The sequence below is a fragment of the Lissotriton helveticus genome, chromosome 3_1 (assembly GCF_964261635.1).
Source record: "Lissotriton helveticus chromosome 3_1, aLisHel1.1, whole genome shotgun sequence".
Taxonomy (NCBI): Eukaryota; Metazoa; Chordata; class Amphibia; order Caudata; family Salamandridae; genus Lissotriton; species Lissotriton helveticus.
In genome coordinates, this window is record NC_136061.1 from 1,479,965,978 (window position 1) to 1,479,991,708 (window position 25,731).

General features: G+C 49.0%; 1 protein-coding gene across 1 annotated transcript in view; it reads right to left on the reverse strand.

Annotated features, from left to right (window-relative positions):
• The window catches only part of LOC144823527 (40-kDa huntingtin-associated protein-like), an 884,224-nt gene that overhangs the window by 826,309 nt on the left and 32,184 nt on the right, over positions 1–25,731 (reverse strand). The window contains exon 2 of the mRNA XM_078682113.1: positions 20,522–20,568. Coding sequence (XP_078538239.1) covers positions 20,522–20,568 — 47 coding nt within the window. The remainder of the gene's footprint in view (positions 1–20,521; positions 20,569–25,731) is intronic.

Consider the following 25,731-nt stretch of genomic DNA (forward strand, 5'->3'; position numbering starts at 1 on the left):
GAGACAATAGGGGCCTGGCTTAGGAAGTGTCAAGCTCCCTCCTGTAGAAGGCCACACAGGTGTAAGCACAATAAACAAGCTTCAAAGGAAAAGCTGCTTTTGAAGGGCAAATGGGTTACACATTGTGAGAAGGGCTACTACATTGTTGAGGCTGATAGGCTGGCACTTGGGACAGGAAGGGCTGCGCAGTCAGTTTTCATGGGGCGTCTAGCCCCTTGGCAGCCACGCATTTGGGTTGGGCTAGGGAGCTCCACATACCGGGAGAGGGGTCCTGCCATGTTGGAAGCGGGTAGCATGGATGCCGCACTTCACAGGAAGTGGTAATTTCTGTGCCTAGGGAGGTACAAATACAGGAAGAGGAAGGATAACCATAAAACAAGCAAGCATAAGACATTAAAAGGGAAGACAAGAAATGATAAATAGTGGGCTGACCCGAGGCCAACTCTAAGTATTTTGCATGTGCACAATAAGTCTTTAACACCACGTAGTTAAAAGTTGTCTGAACAGGGGGGGCGTGGCTTAGCAAGCGATGCGGTAGGACGTGTCTCCCAGGAGCTCCCGGCATCCACCACCCGCATAAGCCATCATAAGCGGATCTTGGGGCGATCGCTACTCACCCTGAGGTAGCTGCAGTCTTGAGGAGCCTGAAGAGCCTTGGGTGTCCTCTTGTCGGGGTCGGTGGTTGTAGCGATGCCCGGCAGTGCGGAGACGGGGTCGGCCCTCGGGCAGGAGCCGCCATTTTGTGCAGTCTGCCTGGCGCCTGAGCTGGTGCTCCGTCGCCGCCGGGGGGGGGGGTCGCGGACCCCGGATGCGTGCCCCCTAGCTGGTGCCTGTGGTCTGGGGAGTGCCGGCGGGGGACCGGATCGGCAGAGCCCGCCGCGACTGCCTCCCGGGCTCCTGCTCTCCTTCTGATCGGAGTGGCCGGGAGCCGCCATTTTGCGACCCTCGGGAGGTGAACTAACTTTGCCGTCTGCTGGCCCCTGTGGCGGCCTTGGAGCCCTGCGGTGTGGCTCCCCCCGTGTGCTCTACTGGACGACCTGCCGTGCGGAGTGGCCCGGTGGTGCTGACGACGGCGCCACCCTCCTGTGGCTGACGGCGGATCCCCTGCTGGATGGTGTGCACCGGTGGTGGCGGGCCGGAGGTGGCGGGAAGATACAGCTAGAGGGGTTTTTAGAAGTCTCAGATAAAGAGGGCGCTCTACCTGGTGTGTACGTTGAAGGTGTCTCAAGGGCTAGGAAAAGGAATGGTGCGTAAGAGCGAACGGAAAAGACCCCTTAACCGTTCAAAAAGATAATCTGCATAGACCTTCACAACAATCAAAACAGCGATGCTCTCGCACACATAAAAAACGGTTTAACACTGGTGGTTATGTAACAGTGAACACAATACATATGTAGCCAATAAATAGACAGATGCAGTTTCCTGGGTATAATCTTAAGGTGGTGGTTTAATGAGTCCACAACCAGCCGACACGTGTTTCGTCGTGTGGGAGTGTTTCACCACGACTCTTCAGGGCTGGCAACAAAAACATAATGGAGTGTGTATAGAGATTTATATTTTACATACAGCACATTATTATAGAAGCAAAGGTGACTCAAGGTGAATTGTTTGTACACCTCTAAAGTGCCGCTAATCACCATCGACCATTCATGGAATAAAGGTGTTTTTTGTGATCCCGGGGATGGTTTTTAGAGAAAAGAACAATCCATCTTTGCATTGTTACACAAGCATATCTTTTCTCCTGTGCGACATGCTTAGTTGATCACATTATTGTATGAAACGCAGAGTTACAATTAAAACCACAGTAATATCTCATGTGTCGTAGTGAAACAGTTCCATCACTTAAAGGTCTCAAAGTGTGAACGTGATATTGACGTATTAGAGCCTCAAGAATATTTAGTGTATGACTGCATGCAAGTCACAGGTGCGTGAAGTGAAGGAACATTAACTAGGAGCTAAAGAAAAAGTGCCTACCTTATGGCATGACCTATATGTATGTAGGTTCGGAAGAAAAAGATTCGCAATAGATCCGAATCTGTAATGGGTGAAAGAGAAGCAAATGAAGGGGCAGCAATTCATCGACAAGCCGATGTGGCTGAGAGAGAAGATATGGGATCATGACTTACCATTAATTCCTAATGGTATCGATGCGGCTATTTGTCTTTACCGTTAAGTATCCAAGAAAAAATGTATACGTTTGTCAGACGACCTCAAGCACACTGGGTCAGAGGTGCTAAGTCAATTTACGCTAAATGAAAAGAAAAACCGAGTGTTACGGTATATTATCATTTTTATGTGCGTGGACAACAAAGTGCAGTTTGAACAAAAGCTTTCTCTCATAGGACAAAAAGTTAGATGTACCTTAATACGTGTGGGTATTAAGAAAGTACCAGGAGGGGATCCACCATCAGTTTCTAGTTCCGCAAGTGTCGCTCGTATCTTGGCGTTATTCTATTTAGGAACACGAGGGGGTGAAAGGAAATGAAAGGGAGATATTAGAGCAGCCACAGTAGATGCTGTCCTCCACTCCTGTAGATCGTAATGTAAACGATCCCGTAATTAAAACTTAGAATAAATCGTGTTTATTGGGAATCGTACTCACCAGCTTAGTGGTATCCCTCCTCCTATATTTCCTGGTCGCCGTTTTCCGAACAACGGACATGTGACCGGAAGAAGGAAGTGAATTTAAGTAAAAGGTCTTGGACAGACTAGACCGTCTTGGTTGCTAAACACTCCGCCATGTTAGGAATCTTAATTTACTCGTGTTGTCATAGGCGGTGCGGCGATCCGAGCAAAAATTCAACCGAGACAGGGGGAGTGTTAGTAAGACATCACCCTATATACTATTTCACGAAAGAAAAAGTAATATACGATTATGTGCGCATTTCAAAACGTGTGTTCAGCGTCTAAATGAGATGACATACTTAGGGAAGACACAAGTGTGTTTTCTGTGAATATATTCGTACAGTATAAACAAATGCGTTTAACTGTCACAGCTAGGATAATGTTGTGGGTAAATTCAGTACATCATAATAATAATATTTAAGATTAATGAGGTTTAGGAGTTAAAGGACATTGTAAAGTCCTCAAGGGTGTTCCAAGTGAGCCAGTGAGTAAAAGGTGATGGTCATATTCGAATTGGATTCTCGTGAAGTGAAATTAACCCACCCCCAGTGGGTGCGTGACTTGATAAGTTACATAATTACAGTTATAGTGTCTGTGATAGACCATATAAGTTCTGAGTTAAAGCACCCCCTATCGGGGTTGTGACTCGGTACATTACATTTATAATAGTAATATCTACATTAGACCTTAAGGGTCTTAGGTTTAAGATAATTCATATTTACAAAGAAATTCACATATCACTCACATACGTATATTTGCATCTATAGATGTTGGATGTGCAAACATTAGGTTAGGTGTATTGATTGTACAGGTGGAACAGTCTATATTGTTTCATGTGGACCCCTGCAATTTAAGAAATATGCATATTTAGTCACCTAAGAAGAATTGTTATTCTTGGTCAAAGTTAAGCCCGTGTTCCACGCATTGTAACCGCATGATCCACATGGCTTCTTTTCTTCTTAGTGTAAGTTCACGATTTCCACCTCTAATATTCAGTGGAATCACATCTATGCCAAAGAAACGCACTTTGATTTCATCCTCCATAGGTTGGCATTCCGCAACATGTAAGGCCACTGGATATTTGGGGTCTCTTCGCTGTATGGCTCTCATATGTTCTGCTAGTCTATCCTTCAGAGCTCTGATAGTACTGCCTACATAAAATTTGCCACAACGGCATTCTATAATGTAAACCACAAACTTAGTCATACATGTAATATTCTGCTTGATGTTATACACAGTTTTGTCAAATCCTTTAAAGGTTCTAATTCCATGTTTGCCCCATCTGCACATGGAACAAAAACCACATTTATAGAAACCTAAACTCCGTGTTGTCAGCCAATTTTGGGCTGTGGTATTAAGAGGAACAGTGGGACTGAGTTTGTTCCTTAATGTTTGTCCTTTTCTATATGTAATAGAAGGTTTGTTGGGTATCCATTCTTTGAGAACCGGATCTGCTGTGAGGAGGTTCCAATGTTTATTGAAACTTTTCTTAAATGTTTGATGTATTGCATTGTATTCTGTGACTAGTCTCACTAGTTTATTGGAGGATTTGGGCTCCATGCGTGTTTTCAAACAATCTGGTCTTGTGGTTGATCTAACTCTCTTTTCTGCCTTTTTTATGGATTCTTTAGGATAACCTCTTCTCAACAATCTGTCCTTCATATTAGTAATACAGTTGTCAAATTTGGTTTGTTCGCTGCATTTGCGCCTGGCTCTGAGATATTCGCCATACGGAATCGAGCGTATTTGATGTTATGGATGTGAACTAGACGCATGAAGAATGGAATTGCAGGAAGTGGGTTTTCTATAGAGTTTGCTGTGTAGTGTGTTGTCCTTGACATAAAACTCTAGGTCCAGGAATTCCATATTACTTTTACTTTGTTGCATTGTAAAGTTAATTTCCCATGTGTTGTTGTTGAGATGTTCAAAGAAGGAGTGAAGTAATTCATCTGTGCAAGACCACAGCATAAAACAGTCATCAATATACCAACCCCAAAAAATAATGGAGTCGATATATTGTGCCCCCTTAGTGCCCCAGATAAGATCAGACTCCAGTGCTCCCATGAAGAGATTAGCAAAGGACCCATGGCTACACCCTTTTTTTGTCGATACCATTTGCGATCGAACATAAAGAAATTATTGTCGAAGATTAGGTCCATCATGCCTAAGAGCATATTAGTATGAGCCCACAATGAGGCCGGTCTATTGGATAGTATTTTACTCATAGCTTCCATGCCTAGTTTAGGATTGATACTGGTATACAGGGACACCACATCCATTGTTACCAATGTGGTGCCCTGTAGCCACTCCATGTCTGCCATGATGCTCAGTATATGTTTCGAGTCTTGTATGTGTGAGGGTAAATTTTTGACAAGGGGTCCCAAAAAAAGGTCCACATACTCGGATAACCTTTCTGTAGGACCCCCTATTCCTAAGACTATTGGTCTGCCCGGGGGAAAGGGAAGATCCTTGTGTACCTTGGGCAATGTATATAGCCAAGGGAAAGTGGGTCTAGACACTTTTAGATAGAGGTACTCGTCATCGTTCAAAAGACCAGATTGTTTCCAATTAAGTAACTGCCCATTGATTAGGAGTGTTAAGGGACCCATGGGGTTCTGAGGCAGTTGTTCATAGCACGAGTAATCACTCAATTGGCTCTAAATCTCGTTATTGTAATCCCAAAGGTTCATGACCACTATGTTGCCCCCTTTATCTGCTTCTCTAATAATGATGTCAGAGTTGTTACTTAAAGTGGAAAGTGCTAAGCGTTCACCTTTGGTCAAATTGTCTTTGTATTTGAATTTTGCATCTAAAGTCTTAGTGTTTGTTCTATTTAGATCCTCAAGAACATGTCTATGGAAATTGTCTATTGTGTTTCCCCCTGGTAGTGTTGGGGTCCATTTTGATTTGCATTTTAAACCACTGGCCAACCCATAATCAGTTTCAACATAAAGCTCTTCCAAAGGTTTTTCCATGTCATAAGGACTGTCCTCTCTGTCAGTTAAAGAAAGAAGCAAGTGTGTTGTTTGCACGTCTTTAATTGTTAGTAGTTCATTGTCAAAAACATTAGGAATATTCTTAGATTGTCTCATTGTATCTATTTGTCCGGCAAAATGCTTTTTTAATTTGAGATTGCGCACAAATTTAAAAAGATCTAGTTTTGTTTGACACATATCACCAGTTGCATACGGGTTAAAACTGAGGCCCTTACCAAGTAGAGAAATCATTTTGGTGGTTAAAGGGTAAGAGGAAAGGTTGATGACCTGTACATCTTGGTTTACTGTGGTTAATTCCTCTGTGTCCCTGATCCCAGTTTCTTTCGGTAGTCTTCGTTTGCCCCTGTGGGTTTTGGGTCTAGTGCGCCCCTTTGGGGTTGTATTCTGTTGCCTTTTCTGATGCGCTGCATTTCTAATAAAAAAGCCGAACGTGTGGGATCAGTATTCTCTGTTAGCTCAGTTTCTGGCTCACTAAGTCCTGTTGTACTTAATGAGGTCGTGCTAGAACTGATGGAACTATTAGTAGTTGATCTACCTGTGTGTGACCCTTGTTTGTTGTTAGGGATCATGGAGTCGTATTTGCGTTCATAGGTAAAAACCCTACCATCTCTGTAATCTGCTTCATCTCTTTTAATTTGGCGTGCCTTTCTATTCTTGATCGCTGCTTGATGTTTGAGTAAGATTTCGTCAAGCAAGGTGTAGTTCTTGACTGTGGCCTCAGGTAAGTTGAGGTCTTTGATCTCATGTTCTAGGATGGAAATCTCAGTTTGTAATTTGGCTGTCTTACGCTCTGCACTTTCTATAAGAATATCCATTAATGCCATGGAGTTGTGATTCAGAGAATCCTCCCATTTGGTCATTAGATCTAGGTCTAGATCGTCATAAGTAGGGAAGATTTGGGAACGTAGTCCCCTCGGTATTTGTTTTAGCCGTATGTAATGTTTTAAGGTGGTTCCATCCCACCAGCGGGAGTTTTCTTGTTTCTTGAGTTTCTCAAGTTTTATAAATTTATCTCTGAGACCTTCTATGCGTGGTGGACCTGTAGTGGCTGATGCCTGGTGTGTGGGCATGCCTTTAGCTAGGTTCTCAAAGAGATCTGCAGCTGCCTTGGCTCTATCCATGGGTAAATAAGAGTAACAGTTAGTTGTGGGTGTACTAGGTGATCAAGTAAGTATATAACAACGTGGAGGCGCTTAATCGGAGTAAAACAGTGAGATACAGCTAGAGGTTTTTTTTAGAAGTCTCAGATAAAGAGGGCGCTCTACCTGGTGTGTACGTTGAAGGTGTCTCAAGGGCTAGGTAAAGGTATGGTGCATAAGAGCGAACGGAAAAGACCCCTTAACCGTTCAAAAAGAAAATCTGCATAGACCTTCACAACAATCAAAACAGCGATGCTCTCGCACACATAAAAAACGGTTTAACACTGGTGGATATGTAACAGTGAACACAATACATATGTAGCCAATAAATAGACAGATGCAGTTTCCTGGGTATAATCTTAAGGTGGTGGTTTAATGAGTCCACAACCAGCCGACACGTGTTTCGTCGTGTGGGAGTGTTTCACCACGACTCTTCAGGGCTGGCAACAAAAACATAATGGAGTGTGTATAGAGATTTATATTTTACATACAGCACATTATTATAGAAGCAAAGGTGACTCAAGGTGAATTGTTTGTACACCTCTAAAGTGCCGCTAATCACCATCGACCATTCATGGAATAAAGGTGGTTTTTGTGATCCCGGTGATGGAGGTGGCGGGAAGGCTGCAGACGGGAAACTGCTCCAGCACGTATTTGGCGAGGTGAGGAGTGGGGGTGGCGGCGAGGGCCCGCGCTGGTGCCTGTGAGGGGACGTTTCTGGTGAGATTGCGAGGCCTCGTGCTGCTGCCTGTTGAGCCGAGGCCTTCTGAGGTGCGGGCCCTTCCCCCCTCGGCGCCGGCGGTGGAGGCGCTGCGACCCTTGGGAAACTCGGCCCCGGTAACGCAGGCATTTATGACATCCTTCATGTCGGACCTGAAAATGGAGATCGGCTCCCTCCGCTCGGAGGTTCACACTTGTGTGCGGGAGCTGCGCCGCGAGGTCACGGACCTGGGAGATCGCGTTGACGGCTTGGAGAAGACAGTTGATGCCCGCACTGAGGACCAGGAGCTCCTGTGGCAACGCCTGGCGACGCTGGAGGAACAGCATATAGAGCTACAGGTCAAACAAGAGGACCTGGAGAACAGGAGTCGCCTAAACAACCTCCGTATTCGCGGTGTACCACTCGGAGAAGAAGGGAAGGACGTTATGACTTTTGTTGCGCAGCTCCTCCATGAGGTGTGGGGCGATAGTGATGCCTCGCCGCCGACTCTGGATCGCGCCCACCAGGTTCCCGCGCCGCCGGGGCGCCCCGGTCTTCTTCCAGATATCCTGACGAGGGTCCATTTCTTCACGGAGAAGGAGGCTATCCTGCGGGCCGCGCGAAGCAAGTCGGACCTTACATACAGGGGCCACAAGATCCAAATCTTTCAAGACCTAGCCTCCAGCGGCGGAGAGCGTTCAGACCAGTGACTGACAAGCTGCGGGATTTGGGCATTGATTACCAGTGGGGCCACCCCTTCGCCCTTATTTTCCAGTGGGAAACAAAACGGAGAGTTATTCGGAAATTTGCGGAGGCGGCGCAGCTTCTGCAGCTCCCGGCGTCGCCGCCGGCGAGCCCAGTGCGCCCTCAACGGCAGGAGCATATCCCTGCAAAACCGTCTTGGACTACGGTCCAACGTCACCGCCGATCGCCCCGACAGGATGAGCAATCTGCATCTCAACCCAAGCAGGACATTATAGCCCACATCAAGTCCCTGGAGGGAGACCGAGAGGAGGCTGCCTCTCGTTCATCGACTCCGTGAGCTTGCGGAGGCCTGCTCAGGTCGGCTCATGGTTTGCTCCCTCGGGGGGCGAGTGTCCTCCCTCCTTTCCTTGGGGCACCGCTGAGGACGGCTGCCCTACCTGACTCTGCACCCCGGATCCTTTCTTTAGGGTGGCGATGCTGGGGCTCCTGCCCACGATGACCCGGGGACAGGCTACGCCCCTACTACCTGGTGATCCCTGAGGGAGTTACATTCCTGGGCATTTCCGAACCCCTGGGTGTAGGATGCCTGTTGGTGGGATTGACTGGACCTGGCCCAGTTGGCCTCTGTTGAACCATTTACTTACTTCTTGTCTCTCTCTTCTCTCTGACCTTCCTCACCTTCCTTCCTTCTTCTTCCTTTCTTCTCCCCTTGTGCGGGGTGGGGAGCGGTGGGATGGTGGCGCATGGCTTGTGTGGCGCTGGTGTGGCATCCGTTGGACGGTTGCGGGAGGGGGATGGAGCGGCGCAGGCGACTTTCATTAGTACCTCACTATGGTTGCCCCCTTCCCTAGTCCTCTAAAGGTCCTGACGCTGAACGTCAAGGGCCTCAACTCCCCCAATAAGAGGCGACTGACTTGGCGCTACCTCTTGCAGCAGAATCCTGACATCATATTCCTCCAGGAGACCCATCTTCTGCAGGCGGACGTTGGGCGCATGGCACACTCCAAATATCCCCTCTAATTTTGGGCTGCAGCAGACACTAAGACAGCAGGTGTGGCGATACTATGTAGACGGGGCATCAGGCGGGGGGACACCAAGCCCTTCAGGAGTGATGACGGGCGTTTTCTCAGGGTGAGTGTGAGTGTTGGACGACGCACCTTCACGTTATGCAATGTGTATGCACCCAACCAGTCGCAAGATCGGTATCTGCGCATGCTTTTTAACAAGCATGTTCGGTGGGGGGATCCGTCCCTGATTCTGGGGGGAGATTTTAACCTAGTCTGGGACCCAGATGCGGACCGTAGCGGAGCCCCGGCCCACGGCACTGGGGCTATGTCCTCGGCATTGCGCACTCGGATCACGGACCTGGGACTCTACGATGTATGGCGCTACTGCTCCCCGGGGTTGACTGACTATTCGTTTTACTCCCACGCCCACCGCTCGTACTCCCGAATCGATTATCTGTTCATCTCTCATGCCCTGCTGAAGGATGTCCTGGGCTCCTCCATCTCCGCCATCTCGTTATCGGACCATGCACATGTTGACTTGCTGCTGCAAGACCCGGCCGTCCACCCAGCTCGAGAAACGCGATGGCGTCTGCCGCCGAGTATCCTGAGGGACGCAGCCGATGTAGATAGCATCAAGGAAGCCATAGATTCTTACTTCGCTAGCAACGACTTGCCGGAGACGCCTTTCCCTGTTGTTTGGGACGCCTTTAAGGCGACCATTCAGGGACATATCACCACTCTTTCGATTGCACGGGCTCGAGCGGCTAGGGCCCTTGAAGATATGCTAGAAAGAGATATAAAGCAAGAAGAGCAGCGGGACCATAAGAGCACCTCCGCGGTGTCTAGGCGGCGGTTGGCCAATCTCAGGGGACAGCTCCGACTCTTGCGCACTAACAAGGCGGAATCCTCCCTGTTGGCCTTGAAGCAGAGCTACTTTGAAGGTGGAGACAAGGTAGGCAGCTTGCTGGCAAGGCGGTTGAGGGCACGAGCAGCCAGGGCCCACATCGCGAATGTTCGGCTCCCTGATGGGACGCACGCAGTCTCAGAGAGGGGTAAATGCGAGGCATTCCGCGCCTATTAAATGTAAATGTAAATGTACAGGAATTTATATAGCGCAAATCACCAAGCGGTTTCTAAGCGCTTGCTTAGGGAACCCGTCCTGGTATTCCCCTGTGAGATAACCCCGGCAGGGTATCCGCAAGGTGAAAGCCAGGCATCCCGCCGCGAGGGGCCGTTGTGGAGATTAAGCAAGCTATTGCCCAGAGTCGCAAAGTGTAAACCCGTGAATCGAGTAGGCACCGGAGCGAGAATTGTCGAGTCCATGGACATTTTAGAACTCAAGACCCCGCCGAGCCGGGAATTGAACCCTGGTCCCGGGCTGACCTCTGCTTCCAGGTCTGCCTCCTCTAACCAGTGAGCCACACTTCTCCACCTGCACTCTATCAGGAGGAGCCACCGGCCCCAGGAGCTATGGAGGAGGTCTTGCAAGCCTATACGGGAACGTCGCTCCACCCGTATCATGCGACGGCTTTGGAAACTCCGATTGCTCAGGAAGAGATACGGACTCCATACGGGATCTACCCCTAGGGAAGACCCCAGGGCCGGATGGCTTGCCCTTATCCTTCTACCGTATGTTTCAGGCGCGGCTCGGACCTCACCTCCTGAGATTGTTTAACTCATTCACTGATGAAGCGGGCCCGTCCCGGGACATGGGAATGGCGGAAATAGCACTGATCCTAAAACCCGGCAAGGATCCAACGCAGTGCGCCTTGTATCGCCCCATAGCCTTGCTGAACACCGACTTTAAGATTTACACCAAGATCCTGGTGAGACGTCTGAACCCTCACATGCCGGGTCTTGTACACCCGGATCAGGTTGGCTTCATTCGCAACCGACAGGGTGCAGATAATGTTCGTAAAGTGGCCCACCTGGTGGGGAAGGCGCGTCACTGGAAAATCCCAGGCTGCCTCCTCTCGCTGGGCGCAGAGAAGGCCTTTGACCGAGTGAGCTGGACTTTCCTGCGGGCAGTTTTAGGCAAGATTGGATTGGGACAGTCCATGATCAATAGGATCATGGCGCCATACTTTGCTCCACAGGCCCGGATTAGGGTTAATGGACAGCTTTCTGCACCATTCCCCATACGCAGGGGCACCCGGCAGGGTTGCCCCTTATCGCCCTTGCTCTTCGCCCTCGTGGTGGAGCCTCTGGCGGCAATGCTTCGTCGGGCGCCTGACATCCATGGCATCCGCATGGGGGGCTGTGAGAACAAGGTGGCACTATTTGCTGACGATCTTCTCCTCACTCTCACACGCCCTGATGAGTCTCTACCGGCGCTTCACTCAATGCTGGCCCTTTTTGAGCTGGCTTCGGGCATTAAGATTAATCATGGCAAGTCCTGGGCCCTTAATCTGACCATTCCTGAGGCAGATGTCTCTTGTCTCAAACAGTTGGCGCCGTACCAATGGGCCGCCCAGAGCATCCGCTACCTCGGACTGCAGATAACCCCTTCCCTGAACACATGGTCGCAAGTTAATTGGAGGGAGTGCCGATGAGCGGTCCTGGAGGAGCTTCGGCAGTGGAAGCCCCTGGTGCTGACATGGCTGGGCAGGCTCAACGCCGTAAAAATGTCAATCCTCCCCAAAATCCTTTATTTATTTCAATGCCTCCCCATGTCTATTCCGCTTAGCAACATCCGTGACCTCCAGCGCGCCCTCACAGCTTTTATTTGGGGCGGTAAGAGGCCTCGATTCTCCCAGAAATTATTGATGACACCGCGAGATAGGGGGGGGCCTGGTTTGTCCTGATTTGCTGGATTAATATTGGGCCTCGCACCTTCGCTTCGTGGTGGAGTGGGGAGTGACAGTGAGTGAGAAGGTATGGCACCACATGGACCGGGCTGTTACGGGGCGCACCATCTGGGACCTTGCCTGGCACCAGCGGGTGGCGCGATCTAAGAGTGCTTACTTGGCGGTCCTCACGAAGACGGTGCTTGATATCTGGGACGCGGTAGCGGTGCGCAGAGGCCTGACGACGTTTCCCTCGCCGCACACCTCGATTGAAGGGAACCCATCCTTTCCGCCGGCGCATCGAACTCGGACCTTTACTAAGTGGTCGCAAGGGAACTGCAGGGTGGTCACGGATCTATTCGAGGGGGGCAAAATAAAATCTTTTGCTTAATGTAGAGAGGAGTTCCGTGTCCCGGCGGCGGCGCACCTACAGTACACCCAGCTGCGACACTGGGCGACGGCAGACACCATGTACCAAGCGGCCACGCGCGCCTTCACCCCTTTCGAGCGGCTGGCCCACCATCCCATTGAGTCCAAGGGGCTGGTGTCTAGTATCTATCAGATCCTACAACACCCGCAGACTCCGCCTTCCCACCCCTACCAAGACAAATGGCAGGCATTGTCAGATGCGGCCATTACCCCTGCGCAATGGCATCGACTTTGGCGGGACATCCCCAAAATCTATCGTAGCATCCCACAGCGGGAAAATGCCTACAAATTAATGACTCAATGGTATTACACTCCGCAGCGTCTGCAGCAGATGTTCCCAGCCTCCTCACCACTGTGCTGGCGGTGTCGATCTGCAACAGGGGATCTCATACATATATGGTGGGCGTGCCCGACGCTTACTCTCTTCTGGAAGGAGGTCCTTAGTCACATTAAGGGGGTACTGGGGTTTCCTCTGCCTGAACTTGCTACCACCATCCTGTTGGGAGTTCAACCTGCTGCTCTAAAGGCCCTTACCAGGAGTGATTGGATCCTGGCGCTCCAAATGCTGGGTGCTGCTAAACAGCTCATAGCCTTATACTGGAAGAAGCCAGAAGCCTGAAGCCCCTCCGATAGCAACTTGGTTTGTGCGCCTCTGGCATGTCCTTATGATGGAGCTCTTCACAGCCCGCCTCCAAGCGCGCGACACCCGCTTTCAAGCTGTGTGGTAGCCCCTAGTTAAGTATCTTTGCGCAGTTGAGTGGGCGCGTGTGGGAGCGCAGGCTTGATAAACAGGCGTGGAGGCTGCAATAAGGGTTTAGAAATGGGTTTATTGATAATAGGTTGAGAAGGAATGGATTGGTTAGGTAGTTTTTCTTCTTCTTCTGACGATTCCTGGGATGAGCTGGAGGAAGTTGAAACTGGCAAAGGTGGTTTCTTGCCCTCTGGTTCTTCCTGACCGGGTTGGTCTTTCCGGAGGCTCATAGAAGGATGAAAGGAAACAAGAGGGGACCGTCAGAATGGGGTTCTTATGACAAGGTCAAGATATGGTTATTCCTTCACCACACCTTTGTGACTCTCTAAACTAAGATGCAGGATAGAACCGAGCTCTCTCACCAAACAGTTGAGAATAGGAATGGGATGGTGAATTTTTGGTGCCTAGGATTTCAGGGAAGTAAGCTTGTAGGAGTCTAGGATGGTAGGTGTCTTAGGAATGCAGAGATGGTGATATTTAGGTGCCTAGGGAGAGGAGTTAACAGTGTGCCGATACATGCAAAAATCCGCTTTCACACTTCTTCCCCAACCCGTCTTCTGATACGTGCTCTACCCTCCCGCTATGACTTCTTCTTCCTCCCCCCCCCCCCCACTGTGTGACCCCGAGCCGGTTACACTCACCGACCCTGCCGTAACTCTTCCTGAGTTACGGCCGCCTTCCAGCCTCCTCCGGACGCCACCAGTCCTCTGACTCGCGTTCCTCTTCCGGGCCTCTGGAATTTCCCGAGTCGGGTCCCGCGTCTTCACTGGTCCATACGGGTCCCGCGTCTTCACTCTTTCTTTCCGCTGTGTGCTGCCATCCTGTCCCTTCTTCCGCGTCTTCACTTTTTTCGATGTTCTGACCCGGCGCACCTTTTTCATTGGTTCGCGCCCTTCTCTTCCGGGGTCTAGGGGCGGTGCTTCCGTTCATACCGGCGTTCGACTTCCTCCTGTGGAAACACGGGAGACGAATATGGTTGTTGTAGTCCCCTGTGGCGCGGCAGATACAAGGTCCGTGGCGGCGGTACCCCGGTGAGTGCGGGGTCCCTCTCACATCCCCTTTCCCTTGCTGTCCGTCTTCTTGGGGAACTGCTCTGAGGGGATCTACTTTGAGGATACCTAGACAAAGAATCGGCATTCCCTTGGTCTTTCCCTTTCCTATGTCTAGTAGTAAACCTATATGGTTGCAAGGAAAGGAACCACCTCAGAACTCTCTCATTGTGACCCTTATTCCTTGCTAACCATTCTAGAGGGGCATGATCAGTGAAAAGGATAAAATCTCTCCCTTCCAAATAGTACCGTAGGGTTTCTATCGCCCATTTGATAGCAAGAGCCTCTTTTTCAATGGTAGCATAGTTTTTTTCTCGGGGAAAGAGTTTGCGGCTGATGTACAAGATGGGTCTTTCCCCTTGTGGTGTTTTCTGGGATAAGACGGCTCCTAGACCTAGATCTGAGGCATCTGTTTGCAATATAAACGGACGGGAATAGTCAGGGCTGATCAGAACTGACTCTGAAGTCAAAGAGTTTTTTAAGGACTCAAAGGAGTGTATCACTTCGGCAGGAGGTGATTGTAATATCTCCTCCGTTCGTACATTTTTCTGTAGAAGATCAGTCAGGGGTGCGGCTGTTTGTGAGAACCCAGGGATAAACCGTCGGTAATAACCTAATAACCCCAGGAAGGCTCTCAAATCTTTTTTCGTCTTGGGTAAGGGTATTTGGGAAATGGCTGTCAGTTTGGATGTCTGAGGTCTTATGACTCCCTCGCCCAAAAGGTATCCTAAGTGCCTAACCGTTTGTGCAGCCAAATGACTCTTGGCGGGGTTGATTTTCAAGCCATGCACTCCTAGGGTTTTTATCACTTGAAAAAGGTGGTTCAAATGCTGATCCCAGGTGTCACTATATATTACAATATTGTCTATATAGGCCCCTGCATATGCTTCGTGTGGCTTGAGTATCATATTCATGGCTCGCTGGAACGTTGCAGGTGCTCCATGTAAGCCAAAGGGCATCATTTTAAACTGGTATAACCCATCCGGTGTAGAGAAGGCTGTCTTTTCTCTGTCTTCTGTTTTCAAAGGAATTTGCCAGTATCCTTTGCATAAGTCCAGCGTGCTAATATACTTGGCACGTCCTATTCTTTCCACCATTTCATCCACTCTCGGAAGAGGGTATGTGTCAAACTCAGAGATTTTGTTTACTTCCCTAAAGTCAATGCAAAATCTCACTGACCCATCGGGTTTTGGAACTAAGACTATGGGCGAGTTCCATTCGCTTGTGGACGGTTCTATAATGTCCATCTGCAGCATTTTCTGTACCTCTTCACGAATAACCTGACGACGGGACTCTGGTATACGGTATGGTCTCATTCTAACCCGTTTACCTGGAGGGGTTCTGATGGCATGTTCTATGAGATTGGTTTTTCCGGGGGTAGTGGAAAAAACCGGAGACAGTGGTTGTAAAACTCTTATCAGATCACGTTCCAGTGTATCAGGTAATTCTGGATCAAAACACTGCTGAAAATGCAGTGTTTGGGGTTCTGCGCTATTCACTGATATTGGTATAGGTCCCTCCCATTTCTTCAGCAAATTCACATGGTATATTTGTGATACCTTTTTCTGGGAGTCTGTTTCTATCCTATAGGTCACAGGAGTTACCTGTTGAATGACTCTATAGGGACCCTGCCAATGGCCCAATAATTTTTGGTCTGAGGTAGCCATCATGATCAATACAAGATCTCCTACATGAAAGGTTCTGGGTTTAGTCCCTCTGTCGTATTGTTTCTTTTGGGCTATCTGGGCATTCTCTAGGTTACTCCTAACAATACTACGAATCTGTCTCAAATGGGTTTTTAGGTTCGAGACATATTCAGGAAGGGGTCTGGTATCATCTGGTTCTGTTTCCCATTGTTCCTTGGCCATGTCTAGTAAGGTACACGGCTTGTGTCCGTACAACAATTCGAAGGGGGAATACCCAGTGCTTTTCTGTTCTTTGCATCTAATGGCGAAAAGTGCCAAGGGAAGAATGTCTTCCCATTTACGGGCCTCAAGATCCAACAATTTCTTTAAGGTAGTTTTAATGGTGGCATTATATCGTTCCACCAACCCATCTGTTTGTGGGTGATAGGCTGAGGTGCGGATCTGCTTTACTCCTAGCTGAGTACAAATGTCTTTCATCATTTTAGATGTAAAGGGGGTCCCCTGGTCGGTTAAAATCTCTTTTGGGAAACCCACCCTAGAAAAAATGCTAACCATGGCCTTGGCAATATTGGTTGTGTCGGGTCTGCGTAGGGGTATTGCTTCGGGGAACCTAGTAGCATAGTCCACCATAACCAATACGTATCTGCACCCACTTCTAGATGGCAATAAGGGCCCAATAATATCCATGCCAACCCGACAAAAGGGTTCATCTATGATGGGAAGGGGAAGCAAGGGTGCTCTTGGGGGTTGATAGCGACTATGTTTTTGGCAAATCGGGCATTCCCTGCAGTATCTCTTTACCTGATGATATATGGCCGGCCAATAGAACTTTTTCAGGATAGATTTTTCTGTCTTGTCTGTCCCGAAATGGCCTCCTAACAGATGACTATGAGCAAGATACAATACTTTCTCTCGAAAGGGACTCGGGACTAGTAACTGGGCGTTCTGATTTGGATTAGTCTTTCTTCACAAAAAAATAAGGACCTACGTGTAGTGGGTCTTCTTCATCAAATGCCTTGTTCCAGGCTTCTTGAAGGACTGGATCCTCCCGCTGAGCAGCATGGAAGTTTCTGTCTGCCTCCCAGGGATTATCTACAGTAATTGGGGCCACCAGGGGTTCTCTCATTTTTTCAGCTCTCTTCTGACTGCGGCTTTTCCAGGGTTTAGGCGTTGGCCATTCTTTTTCAGTCTCTGTAGCAAAAGGTGCGGAGGCTAGCCATTCCTCCGTAGCCAGAGAGGACTCCTGTAACAACTGGGGTAACTTGGCATAATCATTCCCTAGGATCGCTTGTTCAGGCAACCGAGGTATGAGTCCCACAGTTAAGGAGGTTCCTGAGTCTTTGGGATGTTGTACCAATACCCGAGCGGTTGGATAGGGTTTGGTATCCCCATGTACACATTTGATGGCCACCATTCCTTCTATGGGACCAATATGGCTACCAAGATCTTGGGGTCTAACTACTCTGTGTAAGCATCCTGTGTCCGCTAAAGCGGTAACGGGTTGTCTATTCATGGAAACGGTGCACTTATATGGTGGTAGTCTTTTGTCTTCTGGGGGAGAGCAGAAGTATGTACGGGCCATTCCTATTTCCATGGGTTCCTCTTTTTGTGGACAAAATCGTGCTATGTGCCCTATTCCCCCACATTGAAAACATTGGGGTCCAGACACAGGGGGTCGGACAAACGGGATACTGGGTAATGGGCCGCTGGGAACAAGCGCAAGAGGTTCTGGCTTCTTAGGTATTGGGGGTCTAGAAGATCGATTTTGAACATGCCCCCCTGCTTTCCCCAGGTATTCCTCCTTTCCTTTTTGGAAATCCTGCGCCCTGTTATATGCACTGGCTATCTCTACGGCTGTTTCCAGGGCGAGATTGGCTTGCTGTCTAACCCAACGTTGAATAGGAGGATGAAGGGACGTTAAGTACTGTTCCAAATAAATCTTAGCCATGATCCCATCCTTGTCAGTAGAAGCCGGTTTTAGCCAACGATCAGCCATGTCTTTTACTCTGAAATATAAGGCACGAGGAGTTTCTTGGGGACCTTCCTTCATTTGCCTTAATTTTAGTCTATAAGTCTCATCATCTACTCCGAGTCTTTCCAGAATACATTTTTTAATGTCTGCATAAGGAACAGCCCCTTGTAAAGTAGCTGCTTGGTAAGCTGCTTGTAAATCCCCAGACAACAGAGGCCCTAAATACTGGCCCCATTTTTCAGCGGGCCAGGAAGCGGCGGTAGCCATTCGCTCAAAGTTGCTAAAGAAGAAATCTGGGTCTTCTCCTGCTACATATCGTTGTAACACTACAGATGGCAAGGTAGTGGGGCCCCGTTGATGACCTAGGGCTTCTGTAAGTTTGCCCATGGCAGCTTCGTGAGTCTGCCCCTGTCCAGTTATGACCTGTTGCAGCTTGCCCCGATCTTCCTCTACAACGGTCAAAAAGCGTTCCATGACTTTGCTGAGGTGTTCCTGATTTTCGGCCATTCTTGCTAGGGCAGCCTCCATTTTGCCTTTCAATCCCACTTCTGACACCACTTGTGGGAGCGCAGGCTTGATAAACAGGCGTGGAGGCTGCAATAAGGGTTTAAAAATGGGTTTATTGATAATAGGTTGAGAAGGAATGGATTGGTTAGGTAGTTTTTCTTCTTCTTCTGATGATTCCTGGGATGAGCTGGAGGAAGTTGAAACTGGCAAAGGTGGTTTCTTGCCCTCTGGTTCTTCCTGACCGGGTTGGTCTTTCCGGAGGCTCATAGAAGGATGAAAGGAAACAAGAGGGGACCGTCAGAATGGGGTTCTTATGACAAGGTCAAGATATGGTTATTCCTTCACCACACCGTTGTGACTCTCTAAACTAAGATGCAGGATAGAACCGAGCTCTCTCACCAAACAGTTGAGGATAGGAATGGGATGGTGAATTTTTGGTGCCTAGGATTTCAGGGAAGTAAGCTTGTAGGAGTCTAGGATGGTAGGTGTCTTAGGAATGCAGAGATGGTGATATTTAGGTGCCTAGGGAGAGGAGTTAACAGTGTGCCGACACATGCAAAAATCCGCTTTCACACTTCTTCCCCAACCCGTCTTCTGATACGTGCTCTACCCTCCCGCTATGACTTCTTCTTCCCCCCCCTCCCACTGTGTGACCCCGAGCCGGTTACACTCACCGACCCTGCCGTAACTCTTCCTGAATTACGGCCGCCTTCCAGCCTCCTCCAGACGCCACCAGTCCTCTGACTCGCGTTCCTCTTCCGGGCCTCTGGAATTTCCCGAGTCGGGTCCCGCGTCTTCACTGGTCCATACGGGTCCCGCGTCTTCACTCTTTCTTTCCGCTGTGTGCTGCCATCCTGTCCCTTCTTCTGCGTCTTCACTTTTTTCGATGTTCTGACCCGGCGCGCCTTTCATTGGTTCGCGCCCTTCTCTTCCGGGGTCTAGGGGCGGTGCTTCCGGTTCATACAGGCGTTCGGCTTCCTCCTGTGGAAACACGGGAGACGAATATGGTTGTTGTAGTCCCCTGTGGCGCGGCAGATACAAGGTCCGTGGCGGCGGTACCCCGGTGAGTGCGGGGTCCCTCTCACAGCGCGCTAAGTACCTGTCAAACTCAGGGCGCTGCGACTGTTTGAAGATGCTCTCGCCCCCACGACCCGAACAGATTGCTTCCATGACCGGCCCCCTAGGCTGCGTCCCGCAACTGTTGTCAGCAGGCGGGAACTTTGAGTCCTCCCTTCACCGCGCACTGTCTCTACCCTTGCTCTCCTTTTCCTCTTCCTCTTCCTGTCTCTCCTTTTCTGGCTGTTCTTCTGCTTGCTATCACTGTTTGTCTCTCGGACCATGATGCTCTGTTGCACTGGTTGTTTCACGCGGGCCTGTTGCCCGTCTATAGTATAGAATGGTGCACTGGGTCCCTCCGCTCCACAGGCCCACCTAAGGTTGTGTTCTGCCATTAGATCGCGGCCGGCCCCTTCGGGGTTGTAGGCGCAACACTGTGTATAACTCTCCTCCCCTATGGAATTTAATGCCATCTGATGTGCTCTTCCTTTACGCGACCGGCCCCGAGTAGGGTTGTAGGCTTAACGCTGTGTATTTGACCCTCCTGTGGAGTATGACCCTTTCCCCCGTGTTGAAAATAAAAACAAACATGAAGGAAAAAAAAAAAGTTGTCTGAACAGGAAGCAAGCAAACAAAAGTGACAATAAGGCCAACTTATAATATGCAATGGACAAGCTGCAAGTCCACTGTAAGCTCACAACAGGTCTTTCGTAAACAGACAACTTGTACTGCCTGGTGGGTGAGACCTAAAAATCTGCAATCATATAATAAACAAGACAACAAAGATGGCCTTTATGTAAATTTAGGTTGTCAATGTAGGTCCATAACAACCAGATCTACAAACAATTTGTGGAATATCAGCAGACTATTTAAATCAATCCTGTACAGATAAATTGTATGCAAATGTATTTCATGTGCATATCCTAAAAATCTCTTGAAGATACAACTCTCCAGGACCCATGTTCAACACATTCGGATAGGGTTTTGCATATAATTCATAAGAGCAAGGATCCTAAAAATGATCTTGTGATCAGACTCTACACAGAAAGTATAATGAAATAGCAACAAGGACACAGTGATAAATTAGGCTAGAAGCAGTCAGTTGGGTATTTGGCATTTATAGTTAAAAACGTTGTATAAACATAAAACTCACCAAACTGCTCACTAGCTTCAGCCACATTTGGCTTCCGTAAAAATCGCCTGGAAAAAATTAAAAGAATTACAGAATATTCTAACAAATACTTCCTCAGTGTAAAGACATACATGTATGAATGAGAGAACACGGATGGGGCTACCTCAAAGAAAGCAAATGCTATAGACACTTCTACAAAAGCTTTTGTTACATATAAGTGGTTTTCTATCACCAGTACTGTCTTCCCTGTGCAGCTGGCAGTGAGAGAGCCCAGTTGGTATTGCATGCACTACTGCCAGTTGTACAAGGTCTGGCTCATATGTAGTGTTTAAAACATTGATCACAGCTATTAATTTCAGATTTGTTTGACATAGGTGCAAGACTTAGGACAAATAGTCTAGGGGTATGCTACCAAGATCTATAGTGTTGCTCTTTGGGATGCGGTATTCTAACATATCTAGTGTAAATGTCTTGCTTAAGAACTACTTGTGTGGTATATCAACAAAAAGGTGAGTTACTGCAGTTTACAAAGTTTCTACCATCTGAAGTAGCCGCCTGACTGTGATGAGCTATGGACTTGGGCAACCAATGAGCTCCTGAATGCATGCAGTTCTCTGGTGGGACCACCTATCAGATTAGCTAGTGACAATATACCAGACCTGTATATGCAGACAAAGGAATACATTAGAATCTGTGTGCAATATATATATATATATATATATATATATATATATATATATATATATATATATATATATATAGATAGACACACACACACAGAAAAGAAGGTTCAAGTGATGTTAGAATAAGGAATTGAAATATCATTAAAAAAAAAAAGAAAAGCACTGAGAAAAAGCAGATGTTAAAGGGACGTAATAGTTAGCTGACAATGTTAGTTAAAGCATACCATTTCAAACAAACTAAAATACTGAAATTCACCAGTTACAGGTACCTCAACTAACTATAACTTGTGCCCTAAAGTAACTATATAACTTGTGCCCCCGCCAAGCACAGTGTTATCATCAATTGGGTTATTCCATAGGTTGCAGTGATGTTATCAATGTTGTCATAGAACATGTCAAGAGTGATGTAATATGTGAGGTAATCAGCAGTGCATGGGGAGAGATATAGTTACTTTAGGGCACAAGTTATAGTTTTTTTGAGTTAACTATAACTGGTGAATTTTAGAGGTTTTGGCCGCTTAAAATAGTGTGTTTTCACTGACATTTTCACCCAACTAGAACAGTCCCCTTTTCAGATGCATTTCTAAAGCTTTTTTTTTTAATGTAAAGTAATATATTACATTTCCTAACGATAACGTCACTTCAACCTTTGTTTTTTTAAGTTAATTTCTATGGTATTTTTTATGAAAGTTAAGACATCCACTGCCATGAGTGGCGTAAGGATTGAGAAAAGGGCCAGGCCGCAGGTCAGTCCCTGCAATCATCTCTCGAGTGTCTTCCCCCTCCCCCGCTTTGCAAGGCCTTCAGCCTGGTGCAGCGTTAGGTTGGGGGTGGGCAGGGCAAGGCCTGCAGCCAGCCTCAGCACCCAACCCCCTACAGGCGCCCAACCGACCTTTGTTGCACATGCCTGACTTTGTAATGAAACAATATAATGGCTGTTGTTGTAAGTAAGACAGACCTACTGCCTTTGACAAAGGGTCAGAATACCAAAATATAAAAAGCGGTTGGCCGATTGACTTTATCAAGGGATCTGCACAAACTGGGGAGCCAAACAGTGGCAACTGATGTGTGTAACATGTGCAACTACGGGGTTGTGTGCTGCGTGATCGTGTGCTGTATCGTGCGCCCTAAGGTTTACTGGTGAAAGGAATAATATGGTGGCTTATCCCACCCTGGGGCGCCGCATGTCCACAAAGCTCAGTCGCTATTGTGACTGAAAGGGCAGGTTTCTTGTGATAGGTATGTTTGCTCCCCGTTTCGTATGGTGGACATGCAGTGTGCTAAGGTGCGTGTTTGCGGAGACGTGATGCGTAAATGAAATCATGCTAATGGAGACTTTTACATTAAAGGGATACTCTACAGCAAGCATTTGTCCAATGTTCAGATTATCTCGTCTGACATTTGCAGGCTAATGTTTGGCAGCTGGAGGGATTTGCGATTCATCGGATCTCGCTGGCGATGATCCAGCCAGGCTTCAGGATTGAGGGGTGCGTGTCCCGGAGTCACGGACTGAGGAATAGGCCTGGATGGTTGCCGCAGCGTGATAGGCCTCCCTCTGCTCCATCTCTCTCTGCTCCATGTCCTGTATTGCTGCCTGTGGGTGTGATAGTTTAGGTCTTTTCCCTCTGCCACGACGACAGCTTTTTCTGCCTTGTCGGGGTGACTGCCCGCTCGCTAGTGGTTTGGGCCTTGTCAGCCGACCTGTCTCTTCTAGCCAGTCCCAGACCTCAGATGGCGCTTCGAAGAATTTCGTTTGGCCCTCACATGCAACACGCAACCTCGCGGGGAACACAAGAGAGTATTGTATGTTCAAAGAGCGGAGTCAGCATTTCACTTCAAGGTAGGAACCCGCCTATTTTGAACTTTTATTGTGTAATCTGGGAACATCATCACCAGTTGGTTTTGCACTCGTACCTCAGCAAGCTTGCAGGCTTTGCTTAGTATAGTGTCCCTGTCTCTGTAATTAAGGAGTTTGAAGAGTAATAGCAGAGGTATGGCTCCCGGGTGCGGGTGGCGAGCCGGCACTCTGTGGGCCCGCTCCACTACAAAGTGAGGTGAGAGCACGTTGTCCGGGAGGATTTCCAGCAGCCAATGTTTCACGTATACCATCGGGTCCTGCCCCTCCTCTCCCCTTTGAAGGCCCACCACGCTACATTATTGCGCTTCGAGCAGCCCTCCACGTCTTCTAGTCGGTCTCTAGGGGTGTCCATTCTGTCTAGGATATTCTGCAGCGCCGTTGCATGGCTGTGCACAATTGGCTTCAATTTCGCCAGGGTATGTTCATTTGTTTGGACTTTCTCTGCCACCTTCCGGTAGTCTGATTTCAGTAAGGTGAAATCTGATGTGACCTTATCTATTTTTGTCTCCAGCGAGCTCAGAGTATGGTCTAAGGCTCTGCCGTTTTTGAATGAGGGACCCAGGCGGGTCTTGGCCGCGTGGAAAGCAGGATGGCGGCAGTTTGCTTGCCAGTCACGTGTGGGCTCCGCTCAGCAGCGAGGCTCCCAAGGCATCTCGGCTCTGCCAGCATTTCTCTCAGCAATGCATTGCTCCTGTTTGAGATTCAGGATCCTGTTGCTTCTCCAATTTGCTTTGCCTCAGACACTGTTTGCGTGTGGAGAGCCGCTGCACGCTGCCAGGGGGAATGCACCTGTCCGAGGATCCAGCGCCTATAGTTGTCCTACGGGACCACTGGTGTCCTTGTTACGTTTGCTGTAGTGTCTCTGATTTGCTGTTTGCTCGCGAGGGATGAATCTGTGCTCCCAGAACTGTCCGTAGTGGTGGGTGGGGTGCAGTGCTATTGCCCCAGTCCTCCAGAAGGGACCCTATATCGTTAGTGTACCCTGTTTCTTAGGGTCTTTACACCCCACATCCTTGCCCCATCCTGTGCTACCGCTGTGTCCTTGCTAACCCGCTGGTTCTCTTGACTGTGTCTCCGTGTTCATCTGACTCAAAGGTAGTGCGACTATGTGTGTGCTTGGCTGTTCACGTCCAGGGCTCGAAAGTCTCTGGCGAACTCCGGCTTGGCCAGTTTTGCAGTTTAGCATGCTGAGTTACACTGCCTGCCTGCTTCCCATCCTGCTCCACCTGTCATGCACCACGAGTCAATTCTCTTGGTGCCGTGCAGGCCCCCACATTGGTCCTTGCTGCTGTGGGCACACTTGCCATTCTTCTCCTGCAACGGGGTCGATGCTGTGAAGGTTTGCTCGCTCCAAAGCACTCACTCCCTCTGCCAATTACGTGCACTGGTGCACGGTTCTCCAACCAGGGCCTGTTTCCGCTCGGTCCCTACTTGCTGTCTCTGCCCTTCTGGCCTTGTTGTGCTTCGCCGCAGTCACCCACTCCTGCTGAGTTACGGCCGGCCGGTTTCCAGTCCCAGGCCTTGTAGTGATGAGCAGGCGCCGTGCCCCTCCTCACTTCTTGCTTGTCGAGGAGAAGATCCCAGGCCTGCTTCCTCCACGTTGCTTGCCTACTTAGTTGAGGCTGCTCATTGTGGAATTCACCAGGAGGGCTCTCTGCATTCACCCCTTACTGCCTGGGGCCAACCTCCCGCCGGTAGCCACACAAGTGTTTCTTTACCCCCCGCCCACGGGCGGCCAGTCCCAGGCCCACGGCCGCCTCCACCTTCTTCAGTTGCACGGGGCCCAAGGGGGCCACCTCCCGAGCAGCGCTTTGTCTTTAGGTTATTGACTTTACAGCAACCAGCGTTTTAGTACCAACGTCCGTTCCGCAACAGTTTAAACCCCGCTGGTGCTCACAGCGGTCTTACGCCTCCGCAGGATCACGTCTTTGCGGTGGGGCTTTGCTCAGGTCTGGCTGCGCTGAGACGTGTCCAGCCCTCACAGCACATCCAAGTGTCCAGCTGTTCCAGGGAGGCCGCACAGCGCCCAACCTGCAAAGTCCTGTCGCCCGGCGAGTCTCCCCACAGCAGCTCCGCCCACTCGTCACCCAGCTTGCTGGCAGCGACGCCTGATCCCTCCCAGTGCCTTGCTCACCTCACACGTTCCAGCTTGCTCCGCGCCCATCCCTCAGTAAGCCTCGGGTGAGTTGTTGTTTCAGCGGCAGGCGCTCGGGACTCCCTGCTGTAGCGTATCTTGATGTTCCTCCAGCGACTTGTCTAGGCCTCAGATGAAGTGCGCCTGTTGCTGCGGTGCATAAGGCAGGAAATCTCTGGTTTTCGATCACCAGTTGCTCTGGCGTGTTGGTGATCAATTCCACTACTTTGCAATGTGGGGGACGGGATTACTCTGAGATTCCGCAGGATAAACGGGGAGATATGGGCAGAGCACTAAAGACCTGCGTCTTCCATCTTAGCTGGCTAGCCATGCCCTCCGTCAATGGCAGACACGAAAATTATTCTGCATCAATTTGGGTAAAAATGGAGACTCCGGTTCGCTAAAACTGAGAACCCTTGTTACCCAAGATGGAGTCGGACCTTAGGTCCCTCTCAGTTGCTTGTTGCTGCATTAGGTTGTTAAACAGGTACTAATGAAGTGAAATCTTTGCCTAGACAGTATTGCTAAAAGTAAACAAGCATTGGCAAAAACAATA